At 38.8% G+C, this 24,572-nt stretch overlaps 1 protein-coding gene across 3 annotated transcripts in view; it reads right to left on the bottom strand.

Moving 5' to 3' along the window:
* Nucleotides 1–24,572, bottom strand: part of NTRK2 (neurotrophic receptor tyrosine kinase 2) — a 265,538-nt gene that overhangs the window by 84,626 nt on the left and 156,340 nt on the right. Inside the window, exon 13 of one of the 3 annotated variants that reach the window (XM_074953177.1) lies at nt 2,186–2,474. The exons of the other annotated variants lie outside the window; for them this stretch is intronic. Coding sequence (XP_074809278.1) covers nt 2,431–2,474 — 44 coding nt within the window. The 3' untranslated portion in view covers nt 2,186–2,430. Of the gene's footprint in view, nt 1–2,185; nt 2,475–24,572 lie in introns of those variants that run through there. 3 annotated transcript variants of the gene reach the window in all.

A 24,572-nucleotide genomic window follows, 5' to 3' on the forward strand; every position in this document is an offset into this window, starting at 1 on the left:
GGGAGGATGGTGGGGTTTTTTTGAGGGTTAATTAGACAATGTTTATACAGAGCTTTGAAGATATAAGTACTAAGTACTATAATAATATGAAGTTCTTATATAACATTCTGTTTTCAAAACAGTGGTTTAAATTCCTTCCTGGTAAAGTGCCACTAACTTCAATGCCTTCATAGAGAAGTCTGAACATATACTAAGCTACAGTATGTGGTTTCATTCATTTTTATGTTTCTAGATCTTCTGACCTCAGAGAGAAGTTTTAAATGTATTAAAATACATTCAGAAATAAGAACAAATGGAAGAACAAAATGTCTCTGACAAAAGGATTTTACAACACTGTTACCTTTTACGTTTCCATCACTGTTATCTGACACACGATGGGGCCCAATCCTGTTCTCAATTACATGGGGCAAATCAGAAGTAATTTCCACTGAAATCTGCAGTTATTCCAGATTTACCTCCATGTCTGTGATAGGAGAATCTGGCCCAATATCTTGAAAGTATTAGGAAATTCAGAGTATTATACAAAAAAAATCCTGCCATGCATCCAAAGAAAATCATGCTAAGTCTGTTGCTTTGTTAACTGTGAAACATTATTCTCTTATTCCAGTACTCAGGTGTTGGTTTACAATCTTTTATATATCATTCTGGGAAGAAATAAACAAGCCTTTGGGGATTAATATTATACATCCAGCACTCCAAAAACTGTTGATATATTTTCTCTTCCATGCCTTTGTAAATGTAAACAAGTCAAGATTTCTGAATAGAAGTGCCTGGAATGCTTCTCTTTCACAGTATGCCAACGTGAGGTCTTCAGACTTCAGATTCTGAAAAAGTCCTGTTGTTACGGAAATTGGAGAGATGATAAATTACATTCCAATGCTGGCAATTCACACATTTCTTACAGGTGAGGTGAATCTTCTCAGTGGATGGACCTCTTCCTTTTCTTTCAACAAAATTATTGACCAGAGTTCTCTTAAAAGTAGTCTTGCTTCTCACAAGCAGAGTAGTTATAGGCAATCTGGGAAGAATGTATATATTTTTGTGCTACTGAGAAGAGAGTGATCTGATTCTAAGAACAGATGGGCAAGACTCAGAGCTCCAGCTCAGAATATCCCATAACTCTTCATCTCCAGAACAAGGTCTGGGCTTCTTGTGATTCAGGCCCATCTTTAGTAAGACAGCCTGATCCAATTTCCATTAAAATCAATGAGAACTTTCCATTGACCTCCATGGGAGTTGGATGAGACCCATAATGGCCAGTCTAACAAAGGATCACAAGAGGTGCAGCTTGCTGCAGACAAAATATCCTGATTACCTTGAGAAGTTATTTCTTTGAGCCAAAAGGAAATAATAGAAAGAAGGAATTAACCACATGTTATTGATATATGAGGTTTGTCACTGGTCAGGCAAGAAAGTGAGAAGTCTTTTCAGCACAGGGTTATGGTCTGCAATGAGAAGTGTCAGTGTGAATTGCTGAAGGCTGATGGGGTTGAAAAAGGGAAGCAGGGGAAAGATTAAATATGGAAAGGGTGAAGTATCATGAACTCTGGATAAAAGGGAAAAGAGGATGACTAAGCCATTCCAGTTCAAAAGAAAGGAAATCTCTGGACCTCAGTAGATTTGTAGCACTAATCAGATTTCCTCCCATTTTCCCACTTAAGCATTTTAGGTACTGTTAATTTAGATTCATTAATCTTGAACAGCCTGTAACAGCTGCTCAGCAACTGGCCAAACATCTGTCTAGAGAAAGCTCCAATCACACCACCCTGATTAAATACTGTCCATAATTCAGCAAGTAATTGTCTATTTTCCTGCATCATAACCAATGCCATAGCTGCTTGTTGCAGCCTTGACCTCTCTTTTATGCTGGGCAACCATTTGGGGGGGGGTGGGGGTGGGGAGAAGGTGTTGTAGAAAAAAAAGACAAACTTTTGCTAGCTTATTATTCACAACTTCTTAGTGACTACGCTTTATTTTTGACATGACACATTGCACAACTGTCTGCCTGATGGAAACACTTCTGCGTCCCATTTGGTTATTGATCCTACATCTTCAAAAGTCTGTGACTCTTATTATGGAGGTTTGGGTGGTTCAGTTCCTTCACACCCGCCCACCCCCCTCAGCTGCAGCATGACAACACTTGCTAGTGCACAAGTGGTGGCTGTTGACTTGGACATTAGATATGGATCTGGAAAGATTACAGAATTTTGCAATAAATTCATCATGATCAAGCAGTAACGGTTAAAGCATTCATTATCCTCGCCAAAGGAATAAGAAAAAACAGGTCTTCACATTTCTGATATCCTGTTGCATCAATGAACAGGCTGCAACAAGCAGAGAAAGTGTGAGCATGTGCTTCAAGGTCTTTTCGGTTGCTATGGTACATTTTCTTATGGAAAAATCCTTGTTCTGTATGGTGTTTTTCCTGCCTCATTTGGGGATGGCAGAATCGTTCCTTGTGTCACAGTTTCCACCTATTGGTGAGAAAGAAACTGATCAACAGCAGAATACAACTGAAAATCTCCTTGGGTAGAACTTTCTGCTTTTGAGGCCAATGGGAATGTCATACCAGAGAGGAAGGATGGTTTTGGCTGAGGTGCTGGATTGCAAATCAGGAGATCTGGCTTCAATTCCTGGGTCTACCACAGATTTCCTGTGTGACCTTGGACAAGGCATTTAACCTCTACATGCCTCAGTTCCCCATCTATAAAATGGGGACAATAAATCTTCTTTCCCCCATCCTTTGTCTTGTCCATTCAGCCCTGATTCAGCAATTTGTTGCATGCAGGCTCAACAATCTGCCAGAGGGCAAAGGACTGCAGGATCAGGGCCTTAGCTTTTAAGCTCTTTGAGGCAGGGACTAGCTGTTAGTATACGCTAGTACAATGTCTAGCACAATGAGGTCCTGATCTTGGTTGGGGCCTCAAGGTGCTAATATAATGCAAACAAGGAGTAATAAATAATAATTAATTGTGCTTTCCTCTCCTTTTAAGGAAAAGAATGCCAACACAGACAAGAAGGAAAAAATCCAGCATTACTGAATAGTCAAGCACAAGAAAATATATTTGTCCCTTATAGCATAAGCGTAATCTATTTTTCTCATAGAGTGTACCAAATATATTGCACAGAGACTCAATATAAATACTGCATGTGAGAGTTATGATAGTGGTAAAAGGATTTGGAGGGAAGGCATTTTCATTATGAGCCCTAATTTCAGGGATTACTTAAGAACATTTATATTTTGGGCTGACATTTCTCCTGATGGAATTCCACTCCTCCCCCCCCATCCAAGTTATTTGTTGTTTGGTTTGGTTTATTTTGAAAATATGGTAAAATTCCATTTTGTTATTTTGTATTTATTGTAATGTAAAAAACAAGTTATAGCATTTTTTGCTATCGGATAACTCAAAATTAGTTTCCTTAAAACTTCAAACTTGCCACAAGCTTAGGTTGTGATGATGGCAGATGCCTTATCTGAAGAAATTTAGTTTGAAGATAATAAATGTAAAAGCACTTGAAAAAGACAGTCCCTCGCTACCTTCTAACAACATGCTGGGATGCAGGGAGTTAACCCAGATACATACAGATGTGTGTGCATCCATTCCAATGCGCAATAGTGTGATCGCACTCAGTGGACCAAATTCTCTGCTGGTCTAAATGGGCACAGCTCCATCAACTTCAATGGAGGGTCATCCTTGAAAACCAAAAGATCTGGCCCCGTATGACATCACATGCAAATATATGCAACCGCATTTTTAATGGTTTCCCCTACCTCAACAAAAGAGCAAAGAAATTAAAGGAAAATAAGTGCAATAATGTGACACAATGTTTCATATTTTAAAAAGCAAAAATGTCAGGACATTCAAAGTTATGGTTTTCAGCATTAAGCCCTGTGTAATTTCCCATTGTAAAATGTAGCTTAATTGAAATAGAAATTCTCTGCATGGAAATCTTGAGTTCAATTACCCTTTTTGATTTTCCAGTTGAAAGAATCAAAACAAATTTTTGTATTTTGAATCAACATTTCAAAATGAAATAAGACTTTTGGTTACAAAAAGTTGATTCAGAAGAAAGAAATCCATGTCATAATATTTATTTGAAATGAAAATTTCATTTAAAAATGGTGACTCATTTAAATTTTGTTGAAAATGTCAAATTTCCACGTCAACATTTCCAATTTGAAATTTCTGGGAATTTTTTGTTTCACGAAAATGGCCAATGTTTTGACTTTTGTTCTGCTTTGAAATGGAAAGTAACTTTGAAATGTTGAAATTTCCCATGAAAGGAAAAGTTTGTGTATTGAACAGCTTTACTTCTGTGCATTTAAAATCTCAACTGTAACATATTATTAACAAAGAGCTTTGGGATGGGGTTGTGCTGAATATGAAATAATAAAGTCTAGATTATCCTAGTCCTCGATGAATACACAAGGAGAAAAGAAGATACAAGGAGCCTACTTCCTCTATCTCTTTGCATTTTTATGTAGGAAACAAGCACTCAAGACTTCCAGCACACAAGGAGTGGGTGCCAAGCCTGAAAAAAGAAGCATGCAGGCAGATCTCTACACCAGCATGGATTTCCACTAACTTCAATCAGAATGAGTTTTTCTCAATTTTATCCAGCAATCACTACCTTTGGACTGCTAATAAGCAGAGAAAATTTCATCTCTAAAGAACTTTGTTTGGAAAATTATGTGCAACTGCAAAGAGGCTGAGAATGGAAGCCAGAACTCAGCATCAATTGTGCCAGGAATCAATAGCAAAAATTGTTAGCATGATTGGGTAAAAGCAAGAGAAGGGCTTGAACCAAAATCCAAGATTTGGAATACATCTGTACGCTGATAGACTTTGTATCCACATCTGAACAGTGTGACTCAAATACATCTCCAGTTAAAATCTGCTATTCTCCACAAGTGAAAACGGAAGCAGTCAAAAAAAACCCAGCCCAGATTTTGAAGTTTAGCTTTTCATTACTGGACATATATAAGCCCTGCATGGTCTTCCCTTTCACTGAGACAGTACATGCGCCTGTTATTCCAATAAAATAACAGAACTTTGGTACAGAATAGTAACTTTTGGGTTAATTCCTCTCTTTTGGCTTATGATGAACACTGGGCCTTAGAGTACCTCATTCAGTGATGCCACTGTTTTACACACACATTAATAAAACAAAGAAAATCTTGCAGCAGCTCTTATCTACATTTCTACTACTACTGCAAGTCATGAATATTTTCTGAAATCCCAGCTAATTAATTTAAGCATCTGAACCAATGATTTTCCCTTTGTTAAGTTTCTCTTGCTCCATGCCCCGTAAGCAGTCACCACTCTTTACTCACAGACATCTCCAGTGGCATAGCTGTGGGCAGAGGAACCCCTCCACCCCCAAAAAAACACTTAAGAGCATTTTGTTCCTCCGCTGTCCTGTATTTTATTGATCCTCACATACTCCTCAAAGATCAGAGACATTTTATAATCATGACCATAACTGATTGCCATCAGGGATTCAACGGGACTTCCCTCTTTAACATTTAGAGAGATGATAAACTTCAGTTTAAAAGCTATGAAGCCGTATCAACATGTGGCTGAAGCTACAGATATAAGGCCCTGCCACACTGACCTCCATTTCCCTTAATTGTGGCCAGAGTTCTGGCTTGGCAGAAAAGTGGCTAGAATTTCCCTCATAACCTGACAAGCGCATTCAAGTATCTGGCTGTCAGGATGAAATGCAGCTGGGAAGGAAAGCAGCAATGAGCAAATCGTTCCACTGAAATGCAATTAAAAAGACCTTTAATCAAACACTACAGCTGTTAACAAGTCAGGTAATGTATCAAAAGCAATGGTAACTCTCCCAAATTCTTTTGCTTCTGAACCCCAAATTCTGCAGTCACACTATCAGGGAGGGTAGAAAGCTATTTAGTAACTTCAATTTCCTGAAATTTGGAGTGGCACAGCAGCAAAGTATTGCCTTAATTGGAGACATAATGATATGAAGAGTAAATGACCAATGGGCCTGCCCTTTTGTCTTTCTTATCTTCAATATCCTGCCTTCCCCCGCCCTCTCCTTCCTTCTCTTTGTCTTGAAGAGGAAAATTTGTACACATCATTGTCTCACAGGGTGCCACTTATTGGAGACTTTTCTGGTTATTGCTTGTATATGTGCAAACCATGGGCTTTTGTATTTTTCCTGTAGTTTCCCCTATTGTGTGAGTGTGATTTATGTGTTTCAGCTTTGTGATGTCAGTCCACTTTTGTCCCATCTAATGATTTTTATTAGTGATTGTGCCTAAGAGTTTATATTTATTATGACAATTGCCATGAACATTGGTCACCCATAACAACATGCCAGTTGCCTTAGATAACACCTAGAGATCAAAATTACTCATTCTCTGAATTTGCAGTATTAAAATATATTCCTTATAGTAAAGCATGGGGAAGTACAGTGAATACTGTTAACACAGAGGTAATAGTATCTATTTATCAAAGCTAATTGGTAAATTTTTAAGAGTCTCCATAGTATATCCTTTGTTCTATATTTTCATTATTATGATAACTTATCATTTTAAGAGACTAGATGTATTAATTTCTCTGTATTTATGTGCTATGTTATAAGAACTCAATTTTTAAAATTCATACATTATTAATTTCAGATTTTTTTTTTAAAGGTTCCTTTACTGCCTTATTTCATGAGGGGGAAAATAGAGCTCTTGTCCTAGCTGAATCAAACCATCCCTTCTGTGGATTACAATAATGGAATTATATTGAATAAATCTCATCTCCCCAAAAGAATAATTTTATTCATGGTCACCCTGCAATTTTCCCTATCTAAGCAATAATATGTAAAGGGAATTTCAATAATTCAGCGGCATCAGGCTGCAGAACCATTCAGCTGCACAATACTAAATGACTCTTTAATTTATAAAAACTAATTCCAAATAATCTGTTGTCAGAGACAAGCAGAGTTGCCACTGATCAGAGATGCAAATAAAACAGCACAAGCTCTTTTTGGCTGGAATGGGTTCAAGCAGGTTTTGATATATGACTTTCTTAGAGTGATTAATGATGGTGTGTTTTTCAGACTATTAAAATACTGTGCACAGCTAGAAGTTCAGCTAATGCCTGCAACTGTGATGTGACTTATGACAATTTGCTAAAATTAAGACTACAGAGTAGTTCAGGATGGAGACTTGGAGGGGGTGAGGGACAGTTCATGACTGCGGCCTAAGTATGTTCATATTAAAGTTTCTTAATCAAGGGGTATACAGTATCCATTTCCTCACCACAAAAGCCTGAGCTTCTAGATGAGTGTTCAATCTAAAATGTCAACCTCTCTTGTATTTTAGACTGCATTTCCTCCAAAATAACTGTCCCTCTCTCTTCTCAATAAGAATGCAACATCTTAGGATAGAAAGAAGCTCATGCAGAAAGACATTTTGTTCTCAATACTTCTCTGATTTTTCTCTCTCTCTCACTGAGGAAAGTTTCAGGACACTCAGCTAACCTTTGTGTAGTCAGCTGAGGTTTTTTTCTGCTCCACTGGAGATCATGGAACAAGCTGAGTTTCAAGAACTCAGCACTTGAGATGATTTAGCTGACAAACCACACAGATTCTGACTTGTGTTTGTATATATTACATACACACACAGGAAACTCAGATACAGCATAGCAAAATGTTCCCTCAAAGACTTTTATGGCTGTTTGGAAGGGAATATACAGCTGATGAGGCCAAGAATTTACTGAGGGTGGGCATGATTTTGCAATAACAACCCTCTTTATATGGTGCAAAATAAGTATCATATGCTCGGGCAAAGCCCCCTTCTCTAAACCACACAAAAAAGCACCGGTAAAATTCCAAGGTTTCTCCATAAACTTACTTTGTATTATTAAAAATAACATCTAGTCCTTTTTACAAAAAGAATTGTATCCTTTTGATGCATCAAATTTGATTAATCTCCAACACATATTCAAGGCTTGAGATGACAAAGCTTCCATTACACTGCTGCTGGTGCATTTTGCTCTGTTTTGACGCCATCCTACATGACTCTGTACATTGCAATCCTTCATGCACATGAAACAAGAGCGTTTACCAGCCCAGCATAGACCTCCCACGGCAGCACAGCATGTAGAGCGAATGTACAGAATGTTTCATGGGGTTAGATTTATTAAGAATCACTGCACAAAACCCCAATATTGTAGGTTTATTTAACTCTGCAGTTTGCTGTTTGAAATGTTCTATTTTATGCACCTTGGGCCTGATTCAAATCACACTGAAATCAGTGGAACAGACAGACTTCTGTTGATTTTAATGGGAAATCAATTTTGGATCAAGCCATTGGAGAGAAGCCACTACTGCAAGGAAAAGTTGCAACTTTGTTCTTTCTCTTTAATTCTAAAAGACCTGCCTTGGTTTGCATTATGTTTATTCATCAGGCTGGCCCAACATCAGGCTTCTCAAGAATGCTGTGGCAAAAATGGGATAAACATAAAAATCATAAGCATAAAATCCTATACAAACTGGTAAGTAATATCCCCAGAAAGCATAACATTAGTTGCAGAGATGATTCCAGCTGGCAAACAAGTTGGCTCAGCTAGATAACACAAAAGACTTTTATTAGGTGGAAGAAGGTCACTTTCCAACAGAATAAGGATTATCAGCAATAGCTGAATTAAAGTTATTTCTCGGTGTACTGCACTGTGATTTCCTACATCTGCGTGCAAAGAAGCAGCGTGACACCTGTGTGATCTCCAGAGACAAAATGGTTCAGATATGAGCAAAGGGAAACATGCTCTTAGGGCATGGGGGTGGGCACTTGCACACAACCCTTTGAATTACATGGCTTGATGAGGATTAAGTAAAAGTTTCTATCTCACATCTATAAGATTAAAACCAAAGGATACTGAGAATCCTTGGCCACGTTCTAAAACTACACTGAATGCACCATTCATCATTTGATACGTTCATACTACTTTTCTTGCATCCACGGGCCAGGATTAACCACAAAGCCAAAAGTGGCATGGTCATGGGGTGAGTTAACGGCTAAGCCTTAGGGGCTAGTCCCAAAGCTCACCCTCATCCCTATCCTGCCAGTCTCACCTGGATAGTGCTATAGTAGTTTGGCTTCACTATCTGCAGAGAAGGAGGAATATAGATCATAAGAACATTCATAATTATGTTACATAGGGTTACAATAAAAAAGGACATAAACCTTCATGCTTCATAGAATATACTAACCTTTATCAGTTGGGGGTTAGGAAGAAATTTTCTCTGTGGGCAGGTTATTATGTAAATGCTCTCTTCGGGTTTCTTGCACCTTCTTTTGTAGCATCTGATTGCGGAAACTTTTAGGATACTGGAAGGACTACTGGTTTGATCCAGTAAGGCAATTTGTACATTCCTGTACTGTGTGGAGTCTACACAGCCAAGTATATTACACTACAAGCAGGTGCTGTGTACGCTTCCCCACAAAACTCTTTCAATGCAGCCCAATCCTGGCCTGCAACCCCACTTTTGTTTCAGTCCCAAACCTCTCTTGAGCACAGACTGCCAATCATAGCAAAAGGTGTTGTATTTTTCTGATGTGAATGGGAATGAGACCAATGAACTCCTCTTGCATGGTTCAGTCTGAATAAATTCTTCATGTTATTTATTAAATGCAGGGATGGATTTTTTTTTATTTTGTTTCTTTTTTGTTTTGGTTTTTTTCTGTTCTTTGTTGCTCTATTTGGAACATGTTATCCTTTGGTTAATATTGTTTTCAGTTATTTTTTATTAAGGCAGTCACAGGCCTTCAGGCTTTGGGCACAAAATATGAAAGCACATTCATGTTTGCTGTTCAAAACTCTCTGTAATAAGTCAAAATTACACATTGAATCCAAACAACAGAATTTGGGAAAGATCACTCAAGAAAAAGATCTTGAACTATCATTGTGGATAGTTCTCTGAAAACATTGACTCTATGTACAGCGGCAGTCAAAAAAGCAAACAGAATGGTGGGAATCATTAAGAAAGGGACAGATATCATCATATTGCCTCTATATAAATCCTTGGTACGCCCACATCATGAATACTGCATGCAGATGTGGCTGCCCCATCTCAAAAAAATATGCTGGAATTGGAAAAGGTTCAGAAAAGGGCAACAAAAATTTTTAGGGGTATGGAATGACTTCCATATGAGGAGAGATTAATAAGACTGGGACTTTTCAGCTTGGAAAAGAGACGACTAAGGGGAGATATGACAGAGGTCTGTAAAATCATGACTGGTGTGGAGAAACTAATAAGCGTTATTTACTCCTTCTCATAACACAAGAACTAGGGGTCACAAAATGAAATTACTAGGTAGCAGGTTTAAAACAAACAAAAGGAAGCATTTTTTCACACAATGCACAGTCAGTCTGCGGAACTCTTTGCCAAAAGATGTTATGAAGGCCAAGACTATAACAGGGTTCAAAAAAGAACTAGATAAGTTCATAGAGGATAGATCCATCAATGGCTATTAGCCAGGATGGGCAGGGAGGGTGTCCCTAGCCTCTGTTTGCCAGAAGCAGGGAATGGGCGACACGGGATGGATCACTTAACGATTACCTGTTCTGTTCACTCCCTCTGGGACACCTGGCATTGGCCACTGTCGGAAGACAGGACACTGGGCTAGGGGACCTTTGGTCTGACCCAGTATGGCCGCTCTTATGTTCTTATGATACAGATTCCAAACACCCAAGTTTGAAAATAATTGGATCTGGAGGTTTGACATCGATAAAAGCTCAGATACTCTGTTCCTCCTCCTCAGTGCTGGGTTTAGGAAAGATTTTTAAAGTATGAGGGTGGAGCAGAGCTGGTTTTAAGCCACCTTTACATCTCCTTAATTTGGATCTTGATCCTCAGATGCAACAAAAAGCAGCCCCATGGAGGCCTGTCCATTTGAATTTCATTGGGTCCTATTGTCTCACTGAATTATTGGCATTCAACAGCCTTTAGGCTTCCAATGGCCAGATTTTCAAAGGTGCTAATGAGATTTTCAAAAGCACCAAGCAGATTAGGCATCTCACTTCCATTAATTTCAACAGGAGTTAAGCACCAAATGTTGTTAGGTGCTTTTGAAAATCCTAATAGCCACCTATCTGCATCTTTAGACACCTAAATTCTTTTGAAAACTGTGCTCTATAACAATTTAAGGCTGTGCCATAGAGTCTTGACCTAGGTTATTTGCTATTTCTTTCCCCTGTAGGGGTTTTGTACTTCAATTAAACTGACTCCCTAGGCATCTGCAGATAACAGACTTCAGTCATTGTTGGCATCAGTGTTAACTAAAGACACGATCCAGTGAATGTTCACTTAATACAAAACCTGTATGTGTGGTGCCTTCATCCACCTAATAGCCTTAGAAAAGTCATACCCTGTCCACGTATGGTGTGTCCTGTTATACACATGGCCACACACCTATACATACTTACCAACCCTAAATGGCCTGGGAACTACTTATCTGGAAAACTGCCTGTCTCTCCCTGTGCGATACAGCCACAGTTGTGGTCAGCAGAAATGCCTGACTCATCTCAGAGGGAAGAAACGGCTCGTAGATTGATAGATTCTATGGCCAGAAAGGACCATTGTGATCATCTAGTCTCACCGGCTCTATACCACAAGCTATAGAACTTCCCCAAACTAATTCCCGGAGCAGATCTTTTGGAAAAACATCCAAACTTGATTTAAAAATTGTCAGTGATGAAGAATCTACCATGACTCTTGGTAAATTGTTCCAGTGGTTAATTACTCTCACTATTAAAAATTTATGCCTTATTTGCAGTTTGAATTTGACAAGCTCCAACTCCCAGACACTGGATCATGTTACATTTTTCTCTGCTAGATTAAAGAGCCCATTATTAAATATTTGTTTCCCATGTAGATACTTACAGACAGTAAACAAGTCACCCCTTAGTCTTCTCTTTGTTAAAATAAATAGATTGAGCTCTTTGAGTCTATCACTAAATGGTATATTCTCTATTCCTATAATAATTCTTGTGGCTCTTCTCTGAACCCTCTCCAATTTATCAACATCCTTCTTGAATTGTGGGTACCTGAATTGGACACTGTATTCCAACAGAGGTCACACCAATGCCAAACACAGAGCGGTAAAATAACCTCTCTATTCCTACTTGAAATTCCCCTGTTTATGCATCCCAGGATTGCATTAGCACCCAGTTTATCAAGCAAACCAGATCACTATGAATTAGTGACCTATCCTCTTCATTATTATCCACCCCCTCAATTTTTGTGTTACCTGCAAACATTATCAGTGATGGTTTCTGTTTTCTTCCAAGTCATTGCTAAAAATGTTAAATAGCGCAGGGCAAAGAACCTATCCTTGCAGAAAGCCCCTGGAACCAGCTTGATGATGATTCCCCTTTTCAGTAACATTGTGAAACCTATCAGTTAGCTAATATTTAATCCATTGAAGGTGTGCCATGATAATTTTATATCATTCTGATTTTTTAATCAAAATGTTGTGCAGCACAAAGTAAACGCCTCACAGACGTCTAAGTATATTATGTCAACACTACCATCTTTATTAACCAAACTTGCAATATCATTAAAAAAAGATATCAGGTTAGTTTGACAGGGCCTAATTTCTGTATATCCATTTAGGTTTGCATTAGTTACTTTACTCTTCTTTGGTTCTTTATTAACTGATCCCCAGATCAGCTGCTCCATTTTCTTACCCAGGACCAGTGTCAGGCTGACAGGTCTATAATTAGCCGGGTCATCCCATTTATCCTTTTTAAAAATTGGCACAACGTTAGCTTTCTTACAGACATCTGAATCTTCCCCAGTTCTCCAAGACTTATTGAAAATCAAGATTAATGGTCCAGTAAGGTCCTCAGGGCAGTTCTTTTAAAACTCTTGGATGCAAGTTATCCAGACCTGCTGATTTAAAAATGTCTAATTTCAGTAGCTTCTGTTTAACGTCCTCCAGAGATACTAGTGATACAGAGTGTTATCATCACCATATGAGATTATGTAATCTGTTTTTCCACAAATACAGTACCGAAATATTTATTGAACATTTCTGCCTTTTCTGCATTATTGACAATTCTACCATTTCCTTCTTAAATTTGCAACACACACACACACACACACACACACACACACTTACTTTTTAAAGCTACCTTAACTTCCCCTCTACACCAGACCAGATTTTTAACCAGCACAGCTGTCTTATTGATTATGGAATTGTGAATTTTGGGCATCTAATAAGGTACTCCTAAATGATCCCCAATTATCATTCACATTTTTTCTTATTAAAATTCTTCCTCCTGGTAGATTTGGCTCATAATTGTTTTCAGCTTTGTGAAACTGGCCCTATTAAAGCACCTAGTGTATATATATTACTAGTCTGGACTTTGATCTGCTTGCACATTATCCAGACTCCAGCGAGAGACTGCTGAATTGGAATTATTTGCAAATTGGATACAATTAACTTAGGCTTGAATAGACACTGGGAGTGGCTAAGTCATTATGCAAGGTAACCTATTTCCCCTTGTTTTCCTAACACCCCCCCACCCCTTCCTCAGACGTTCTTGTTAAACCCTGGATTTGTGCTGGAAATGGCCCACCTTGATTATCATACACATTGTAAGGAGAGTGATCACTTTAGATAAGCTATTACCAACAGGAGAGTGGGTTTGTTGGGGGGGGGGGGGGAGAAAACCTGGATTTGTGCTGGAAATGGCCCACCTTAATTATCATACACATTATAAGGAGAGTGATCACTTTACATAAGCTATTACCAGCAGGAGAGTGGGGTGGGGGGAGAGAAAACCTTTTGTAGTGATAAACATCCATTTTTTCATGATTTGTGTGTATAAAAACAAACATCTTCTGTATTTTCCACTGAATGCATCCGATGAAGTGAGCTGTAGCTCACGAAAGCTTATGCTCAAATAAATTGGTTAGTCTCTAAGGTGCCACAAGTACTCCTTTTCTTTTTGCGAATACAGACTAACACGGCTGTTACTCTGAAACCTGGAATAGACTATGTGTATAAATGTATTTTTAAAATGTGTCAAGGAATGCCTACATCAAAGGACTGGAGCTCCTTTATAAAGAATGTGTACACAAACTGAAATTAATTAATTAATTATATCAATTATGTGGAGGAGTACAGCATTATCATTCTGACTTAAGTACTGTTATGGGCAACGAGAAACTGGAGCGATATCGATAGGATTAATTAATTAATGTTTGCAAAGTGCTTTGAAGGTGCAAAGTATTCTGTAGGTGCTAGATTTTTTTTTTTTTTTTTTTGCTGGCAACACTTTAAAGTTACCTTCCATTTTTTTCTCTGACCCTCAGACTGCCCATAATTCAGGAGTGTATCCCAACCAAGCTTCATCTACATCCTGCCCTGGGATTTATTCACATTTTAGCTTAGTCTGGATTTCCTCCTGAGGCTGCTGTATAATTGCCTCTTGAAAGCATTTTTCACAGGGATCAGCACAATCTCCTTTGTGCCCATGGGTATCAGAGTCACTGGCCCAAATTCCGTGCTGCAGTATAGCACAGAAGGCATAGTTCAGAAGAGTTCCTGTTTGGATTCTGGACTGATGCAGCCCCTTGGCATGTATCTCCACAGCTGACAAGGAGCTTTTCCATAGCCCAGAAGACTCTAGCCATTCCCCATCCCACTCCAATACTCCCCTTACAAATTCTGACCCTTTCAAGGCCCATTTGCACCCCCTTGTGGTACGGAATCTGCCCCACTCATCTTGATATTAATTATCATACAGTATTTGGCACTTCATTTTCTTTTAGGCATTTGTTTGATAAAAGGCATGAAAACTCTGCATAGCTTGGAAACAATGTCACTTCTACTGTAATTGCGAGAAATACAAGTGTTGTAATCAACATTTGCTGTGGATTATTGTACTAGCAATCAAACATTTTCTCCAAGCTGATCTTTGGAACACTTTTGTCTGAGACCAGGCACATCAAGCAAGCACAGACTTCTTAACTGTGATGCAATCACTGGTAATGAATTGGAGAGAATGTGATGTTTGATATAGTTATGAATCATGTTGGCTATGAGGTTTTTTTCATTTGTTTCTGATTCTCTTACCTTAAGATTTATTAGACTTTTTATGCCAAAAGAAAAATGTCTCAAAGTTGAATTCACTATGTGTTGAAATGTAAACTATATATTTTGGAATTTATTCTTTTCTTATTTTTCACTCATGTTCTCTGTGTCTACATATTATTATTTTTCCTCAGGACCTGCATTTCTGCAAAACTCCCACTGGGGCAAGGAATACCGAACCAGAGGTCTGCTCCTGCTCCCATTAACTTCTATATGAGAAAGAATCACACCCTGGCTCTTAATAATGAAGTTCTTTTTATAAATTGCATTTTTTTCCTACAGATTTCACAGAGGGAATCTCCTTTTTAATCCACTTAAATTATTTTACAAAATGCTTTCAATATATATTAAAAAATGAACATCTCTTGAATTTCTCAGACACCATGGAGTTGGAGACAGGTCATTCAGTCACTGTAACAGAGTGTGACTGTATGGTATTATTTGTCAGGTGCACGTCACTGATTTAGCTACATACTTTCAAGTCAAAGTGCTGTACAGATTTTTGACGGAGCTGAAAAGTCAAATAACTGAGGCAAATGGCCCAGTTCAATGGTGTCATTGAAGTTACACTTGTTTAACAGTTTTTCTGCCTGTTTTATTGATCCAACAGTGTCCTTGGCTAAGGCCCCAATTCAGAAAACCTCTTAAGCACATCCATCCATTATTCCGCATTACGTATGTGCTTAACTTTAAGCATGTACTTGGGTGCTTTGCTGAAGAGGGATGGTTTGCTTAATCAGAGCCTAATTGAGCTGCCAAATTTACTAATGAAGTATCTGCTTCAACTACAGAGGTTGGCACTCTATATGCATTAGCCATTAGGCTGCACATTTCACGTTAGCTCGTTCCACACTGCTTTGCTAACCGAAATGCATACTTCAGTTCAGATCTTTTTCTTTTAACAAACATCCAAAAGCACGCTTCACTGGTTGAATTTTCATACAATAGGCTGCTCAAGCTACACAGTTCACAAATTAAGGACCAGAACGTACAATGCTTTTTTTCATGTCAGTCGTCCAGGCATCTTGGTGTGAGTAAGCAGTAATCACACAAATAAGTAGTGCAAGATCACACACTGTTCTGTGTGGTGAAATGTAATTGGACCCAGAACATTTTGCTGAAAATGTAACAACTTTCTGCTTTTCTCTTTTACTAAGTGAAAATAATCAATTTTGTGCAGATTAGCACTGCTTCATGAATGTCAATCTGGATCATGGTGATCTTTTAGGTTCACTTCTACAAAAAAATGGAAAGGAGATTAATTTCTTTTTGGTTTTGAACTTTCCAGGGGGCAAGGAAAACAAGCTCTTAAAGCTGAAGACTTCAGTCTTTGAAAGCATTTATCTCATTTGGATAAAAACTAAAGAAATTAGTGGCCTGCTGAGAACCCAGATGAACAGCAGGTGATAAAGATTCTAATTTCTACCAAATTTATTTTGTGTTACATTTTGTGCGCTGGGCAAAGGAAATATGCAGCCAGATTATTAGCAAAATGTGTAGGACTCAAACTGCGATGGACTAAAATGCAAAAATCTGCTACCCAGCTCAAGAAAAGTGAAGCATAACTACTGGCGTGCGTAACATTTCCTTCACGGAAGTCTGCAGGACAATAAAAAGGTCATGCATCCTGTGTGGTAATGTATCCAACCAAATCAGCTGTATAAAATGTGCAGTTGAATCTGTAAATATCTAGCCTGACCAGTAAAATATATAAATATCTTCTGCGTTAAACACACAATTTGACTGGAAAAAATATAAATATATTTCCTTCCTTATTATCCCACCATGATAGTTGAGGCTCACTGGAACGTCTTGGCTGTCAGTGTCTGAACATGCTAATGTTGGCAGCATGGTGTTCTCTGTTAAAGATTCCCACCTTTGGAACCACGTTGACCAGTTGAGTCCCAGTCTGACAGGTTCAGCTCATGCAGTCAGGCTTTTCCGTTTAATTAGGCTTTGACTGAACATTGTTTAGATTGATTGCTATTTTGTTTTTTGTTTAGTTGGAGGATTAGGCCAGGACAGGGTGACCAGACAGCAAGTGTGAAACACTGGGACAGGGCTTGGGGGGTAATAGGTGCCTATATAAGACAAAGCCCCAAATATCGGGACTGTCCCTATCAAATCGGGACATCTGATCATCCTAGGCCAGGATGGCTTTTATGAAGGGCAAAACTGTTTATAAATTTTGAGCTCTGTGTTTCTAATAATTATTATTCTATGGTGCCTGGACTTGGGGCCTAGCTTGATAAGAAACTGCCTCTCTCTGTGCAACAGCATCACCACTGTGACCAATGGAGACCCTCAAGCTTCCTTATTTAAAATGGAGAAGACTGCTGGCATCTTATTTTCTACAAGGGGTTCTTGCCTCCCCACTTAGACCAACAGAGTTTGGATTTGTTAACCTGTAAGGGGTGTCAAGAAGCCTGTCTTTTCCTCAGACCTTTAGTGAGCAGGAGGGATGCAGGATATGGTGTAGCTAGACATGGGAGGTTATTAATGATTATTCATCATTACTACTTTGGGCAGTATTGTTGACTGCAGGTGGTTTGATCTGGACAGTCCACTCATTGGGGTTTGGTTTTGTTTTCATATTGGTGTGTGTGTTAAGTTTTGTAAACATGCCTAGAGCCATCAGTATGTGTGGGGATCTCTGCAAGAATGGAAGATGAGAGCCATAGCAAATAGGTTTGCTGTTGTTATAGGTGCAGGATCGGGCCTAGATGAGACTAAGCATAATTTAGCCTTTGTTCAGTGCCTTAATCATGGAGGAAAAGCCTCAAGGAAGAACTGCAATTCAGAATCACCATTCCTTCTCTGCTCTCCCATTGCTCCAAGGGGGAGTAATTTGCTACAACCCTTTATTTGGTGTAGCATACTCCCCACTTCTTGTGCTGGTGTTCAGCTCTGCTGGCCAGCATGTTTGCTTATCTCCACCTCTCTGTGTGTCCTCCCTGCTCACCACTCGATCAGAGTTTTACCAGTCAGGTAGCCCCAGAGTTGCCAACCTCAAAAATTCAGCAGCCAGGCCACCCAGAACCATAAGACTGGCTTTAAAATCCTGAGATTTAAAAAATAATAAATATTTAGATCTTTTCATTTGCCTTTCTCCACAACCAGGAGGGTTAGAAACTTGATTTTTTTAACTTAAACCCGAAATGATGACTTGACTCCAGGAGTTAAGGCTTTAAGAAGAAACACCAAAAATCACAAGAGCTGGCAACACTCCTTGCTCTCTCTCCCTGATCCCAGACCCATGGCCCAGGAAGTCCTCACACTGCTTTGCAGGTTTCTGGGAAGAACGTGAGGTAGCAATGTCACGACAAGCCACAAACTGACTTTTAGCAAACTAACAAAATTTGTAACTGGAGGGCACAGAAAACTAAGCAAAAGACTTGACTCAACTTTAATAAGATGGTGTGACTTTTTTTTTTTTTAGACATATGTCTTAATGAAACTGTCAGTTTTCAAAATGGCATATAGGAGAGTTACTCTCAAAGTTCCTATTTTAAAAAAAAATCACCATCATACGTGCAATTAGCAATACACTGTAGGACCTGAGCTACAGATTGTAAACTAATTTTTGCTAGTTTTGCAGATTTGCAAAATCAGTAGCAATCAGTTTACAGTAATTATTTCATAGGACCATTTGCACCCTGCTGTGGTACAGAATCTGCCCCACTCATCTCGATATTAATGATCATATAGTATTAGGCACTTCATTTTCTTATAGGCATTTGTTTGACAAAAGGCATGAAAACTCTGCATTGCTTGGAAACAATGTCACTTCTACTGTAACTGAGAGAAATGCTAGTCTGTTTTAATCAACATTTGTTGTGGATTATTGTACTAGCAATCAATCATTTTCTCATTAATTCATAGCAAGGATGTGGACAGCTTCTTTTGCACTAAAACAAACTGTTCTAGTGTATTTTTCCAGTTTTATCTAGTAGAATCTGAATTAAGGCACATACAGATAGGATAAATGTTACATTAATGACATTTGAGCTAAGTATCATAACTTACTATTTTTCACTAGAGTCTACCCTAACCCTGCCTTATTTTTCAACATTCTATTATCAAAAGAAGATGATATTTAATTTGTTAATTTCGGTTCAGATTAAACATTTCATTTTAATCTGATGAAGCACAAGCTCGTGTCATTATTTTATTTACAAATAAAAATGCATCCCATTATGTCACTCAGATTTTTGCCTAACATATACATCTAAACTTCCACACTCAGGCATGTGCACTTCTATGTGCATACAGAGCAGTACACACCTACAAGAGGAAAATGATGATTGAGTGATTAAGAAAGACATCAGAAATATCCTGATACACCAGGAGCTACCCATATGAAGGACACAGATTTCTTCACATTTTCTAAAGCAAACCTGGCTTTGTGTCTTAGCCATTGGCACAAATATCCAGGGGATAAACCACACAGGAACTAGTTAACACCCCTGCCAAGAATGTCATTTCGCTATAGTAAGAACATCTTTAAAAAAATAACTGGAGAAAGGAGGATTGTAAACTACGAGCCTGTTGTAACTATAAGGCATTTGAATTAGCTAGTATGGGGAAACTCAAGTCAGTGGAATTACTTCAGATTTACACTGTTCTGACTGAGGCCAAGATTTGGTTCTTTACATAAGAAACCAAGGGCAAAGATCAAATTTTTCACATTTACATGGAAGCAACTACAGTGACATCCATGGAATTTTCCTGGGTGTAACTCATGGCAGAATTTGCCTCTTCCAGTCCCAAAGTTTACTTCAGAGCAGGTTCTTATCCAAGCAGTGGAATAATTCTGCCGTAAATCACAACCCTTGCAATCCCATTGATGTTTTATGCATCTCTGGTCCTGAACTTTTGTCTTTCACATTACTATCAACAAGGCAGTGTTATTTACTTGAGAAGTTCCACCCTTAATCGTTAAAACATAACAGTAATGGTCTGATATATTCCAAGTACTGAGCAGCTCACTGAGTGACGATTTAACAGATTCAATAGCTATGCACTACTGCATTTACAGGTTTCACCTTTTCAGTCCTATCTCAACAGCTTTGGTGTGTCAGTTTGGTAACTTTAGCAGCCATGCCTGATTGTTGAATGCTAATCCTGGAAAAGTCCTGTCTCAATGAAGGGGCCAATGAGATTGAAGCTTACAATGTCTCGCTAGAATTAGTAAAATTCACAAGACACAAAAAGTGACCTTTATAGCATGGCTAGCCATTGTGCCTGTGAGGTTTTAGACAGTATAGTTGGTGCCAGGGAGGATAATCTCTGGAAGGTTTGCCATCTATGTGAGTGTCCTACACTGAAGATTACTTCACTTGAATGTCTGGCCTCATTTCTGATAGTGACATTTGAAAGTCCCATTCCCAAGTGAGAAGACTACAGGCGGCTCCCAGTTCACTGCAACTTCGTTTAAAACAATCTCATACCAAATATCATTTTGTCATCTCCAGGCTCTGAGTGCTCTCACCCTTTTGAAACTAGATACGTCACAATTAGCCAGGTACCTACAAACAAAAACGGCTGACACTTGACTTTAGTTTAAGTAGAAGCAGGTAAACAAGCTTGGTGTGCCTTAAGTTACTCAGTGCATCACAGAATGTAAAAACAAGTGGAAACCTTCAGGCCTTCTGCAGTGGCTGATCAGCCAAATAAAGGCAGGTCCACCTGGGGTAGAGGAGTGGGGAGCAGTTTTCCCAGGCCCCCTGTTTGAGAGGGCCCCCAAACTGAGTGGCGTAACAACCTAGTGCACAGGGTCATGACAGAACAGCAGCAGGGCTTAAATTCAGCTGGAGCTGTCTGAAGTGAAGCTCCATTAAATATTTTTAAACTCTTGGGGCTGACTCCCTGAGTCCTAATGCCTTTCGCGGGGGGCTCCAGGAAATACTCTTTGAGAATTTAAGTCCTGAGCAGCAGCCAAGTCAAACCAGTTCATAATGCCTGGAGCAGAGAGCTGGGAGCTGGGTCCAGTCCTAACGGACAGGAGATGCTGCTGCAGGATTAGTGCCTCTCCAACCATCACTCCCACACAACCTGCACGCCCAGTGGTAATTTCTTTGGAAGAATGGAGGCCCTGTGTCAGATATTGTCACAGGCCCTCCAAAATCTGCATGTGACCCTGAATAGAAGGCAGAGGAACCTGAGGCCACCAGTAGGTGAGTGTTAATGCCATAGCAGGATGCGGGTGTGAGATGGGCAGGAGCCAGAGTAGAGTCCTGTGGACTTGCTGGACAGCCAGAGGAAACTGGATGTTTAACCACCAGTGGCTGGAATGGGAAATATCACATAGGCATGGATGAGAGCGGGCGGGTCATTTTCAGTTGTCTATCAGTATATTCAGTGAATGTCTACGTAAGCATCCAGAATGAAATCGAGGCCAGGATTTCACCTCCACACTTTTGGGTGCTTACTGAAACTAAACCTCACCAGTTCTGATTTTTCATCTTGAGTGACTGTATCAAAAGAGGAAGGGAGCACTATCATGTTTAGTCTCCTCATTGCCAGACTTTTAGATGCTGGTACTTCTCAGGAATAATTTTTTTCAGTGGCAGAAGTGCTGATTTTTTGGTGATGGAATTTCAAATGGGATTTATTATGATTGCTATTTTTATAAACACACACACGCTTCTCAGAGTTGGTGTTGAAGCCTGGTGCTCTGTCTACAGGATTAGGTATTTGACAATAGGTTAAAACATCACTTAAATGGAGAACGAAAAAACAAACTCCACTTGCTACTCACTGCAAACATGCTCCTTCAAATTCCATATAAATATAGCATTACTGTTGGAATGTGATTCCACTTAACCCCCAAAAAATGCAGCATAAAAAATGTTAATCACACAGGGTCCTGCATGACAATCATTTTCTATCATGACAGTCATTGATGGGATGTCTAATACTTAGACGACAGCTGTATTTAGGCTGGATAGGAAGTAAACATAAATGTTAATTATTTTTACTTGAGATGAGAAACCAGATGACATTTTGAGCTGGTATTACCATAAACAGGAAAACGGTATGAGAGCTTACAGCTTATAAAAGTATCAAAAATACAAATCAGGAGGAGGTTTGCAGATCGGAGAAGGACAAGTGCAACACTGTAATAAAAAGTGAGTGAATGAGACAGAGAGTGTGTGTGTGAAATTATTCATGGGAAGACCATTTTTGTCTCAGACAATTCAAATATCCTCTTTATTGGACATGCTCAATATGATAGAAGAGACCAGATTTGTCTTGATTATATTGTGCTACAGTAGTTTATCTGGTTCTCTTTGTTTAAAATAATAAAGCCCCAAATATCTCAAACACTGAGATCATCAACACAGCGTAGCAGAACGTGGAATGACCTGATGTACAGATCTCCACCTTCCTCATCATTCAAATCATATCATGCATAGTAATGTGAAGACATAAACCCTCATTCTCTGCACATTTACACACATGTTTAATTTTATACACCGTGAATAATTTAATCAAAGTCAGTGGTATTACTCACAATGTGCAAAATCAAGTACACATTTAAGGGCACATCTACACAGTGGAGTTATGCATACTGGGACGCGGGATGTTTCAAATAGGCACTCTACTAAAGCATGCTGGGGAACTTTTAGTGTGCCAGCAGGGTCTACACAGAGCAATTACTGCACCACACGTCAGTGCACTTTAGAAATCACCCCTGCATAGTGCATGTGGCTGCTCTAGTTAAGATCTGAGTAGAAAAGACCTGAGTCTTTTCAGGATCAGGACCTGAGAGGGTTGACTTACAACTTTTACTGTAGTTAGTGTTGTTCAATTGTGATGCAATGCTCCTACAGCTGAGCTCCAACCTCCTATTCAACTCAAGTGACCTCTTTGTTCTGGAACAGAGCACGTACATTTTTTAAACATTTTTGTTAAAGCCAGAGACTTTGCACGGAGAGAGGGAAAGGCGATAATAAGTGCCTACATAAGAAAAAGCCCCAAATATTGGGACTGTCCCTATAAAATTGGGGCATCTGGTCACCCTACCTGGTCTCCGCCTTTCCACATGTTAAAAAACACACAGTGATTGGAGGAGGGTTACTGTTACACTCTGTAAACTGTGCAAGCTTTAAGGCAAAAGCCTCAGCTTGTGCATCCACACTAAAATTTTTGCTGAATATTTAAATCAATCATGTACATCAATACACAACGTAGCATTCCTCAATCACACACATGGGGCCCGGTCCAAAGCCCAATGAAGTCAATGGTTGTCTTTCCACGGAATTCCTTGGGAAATGGATCAGGCAGCCTATGAATTTAAGGGAAAGCTTATACAAAATCTATTGGGGATGTGAAGTGTACAATGTATTAAGGCTCATAACTTGGTCAAATGAGAATAATTTTTATTGGAACACTTAAAGGCATTTGTCATCAATATGAGCCATTTCTACCACAACTTTCAACCTCTGGCTATTTAAGACTGTTCCAAAAACAAAAACAAACAAACAAACAAAGATTGCATTTTTTTATAATGAAGAAAGTAATTTTTTCTCATTCTTCTCATGCTATAAAACCATTTTTTGATGAAGCATTAAAAACCCAATAGGGACCAAGCCACAACAATTTCAGTCCAAAAGGTAAAAGTTTGAGATAGTTACAAATGACTGAAAATTGTGAGTTAGAATGGAAACTGTTAAGAAACTCTGATTATAACAATTACTGCCTCAACTGCTATAATATGTTCATGTCAGTAGTTATCCAAAATATTTGTGGATGACCACAATATATTTCTTATTTGCTGTACTATTATATTTAATGTTTCAATAACAACCTCCCCCAACTTTTAAAATGTTCATGTGCAAAACTAATATTTGTTTTGGAGATCAGTAACAGATGCCTGGCGTGCTTTTTTAACCGCTCACTTCATATGCCTCCAACTTGATTGACTGAGAACATATATGTGACAGTTAGACTTACTGTTCATCTGAGGTGAAAACAAAACCTAGTGCTTCATCTTAAATATTAAACACCTTTTTAAAATATAAACTCTGAACTATACAAATAAAGCAGAAGAATAAAATTTGTCACCCTCTGTAATCTCAACACTATTTTAGTATTACTTTTAAATATATATATATATTTCAAAGTGAATTTACAGTCATAGCCACAACACAAGTAATTTGATATCAGAATGTATATAACAATACAATGCAAATATTGACTTCTGGTTCTGGCCCAAAGCAAGATTAGTCTTTTCTTGAGAATATACGGGCTCAAATTCATATTAGGTGCAAGAGCCAGATCCAAAGGCAATTGAAATCAATGGAAAGTCTCTCAGTGACTTCAGTGAACTTTGGATAAGGCTTTCTGTGTAGCTGTCTTAACTGACTCCTCACAAGGGCTGAATTTGGCCTTTTGGCTTTGACAGATGTAAAGCAGTTCATGTACCAATGTCCTTAATGATTTGCAT

The sequence above is a fragment of the Natator depressus genome, chromosome 5 (genome assembly GCF_965152275.1).
Source record: "Natator depressus isolate rNatDep1 chromosome 5, rNatDep2.hap1, whole genome shotgun sequence".
NCBI lineage: Eukaryota > Metazoa > Chordata > Testudines > Cheloniidae > Natator > Natator depressus.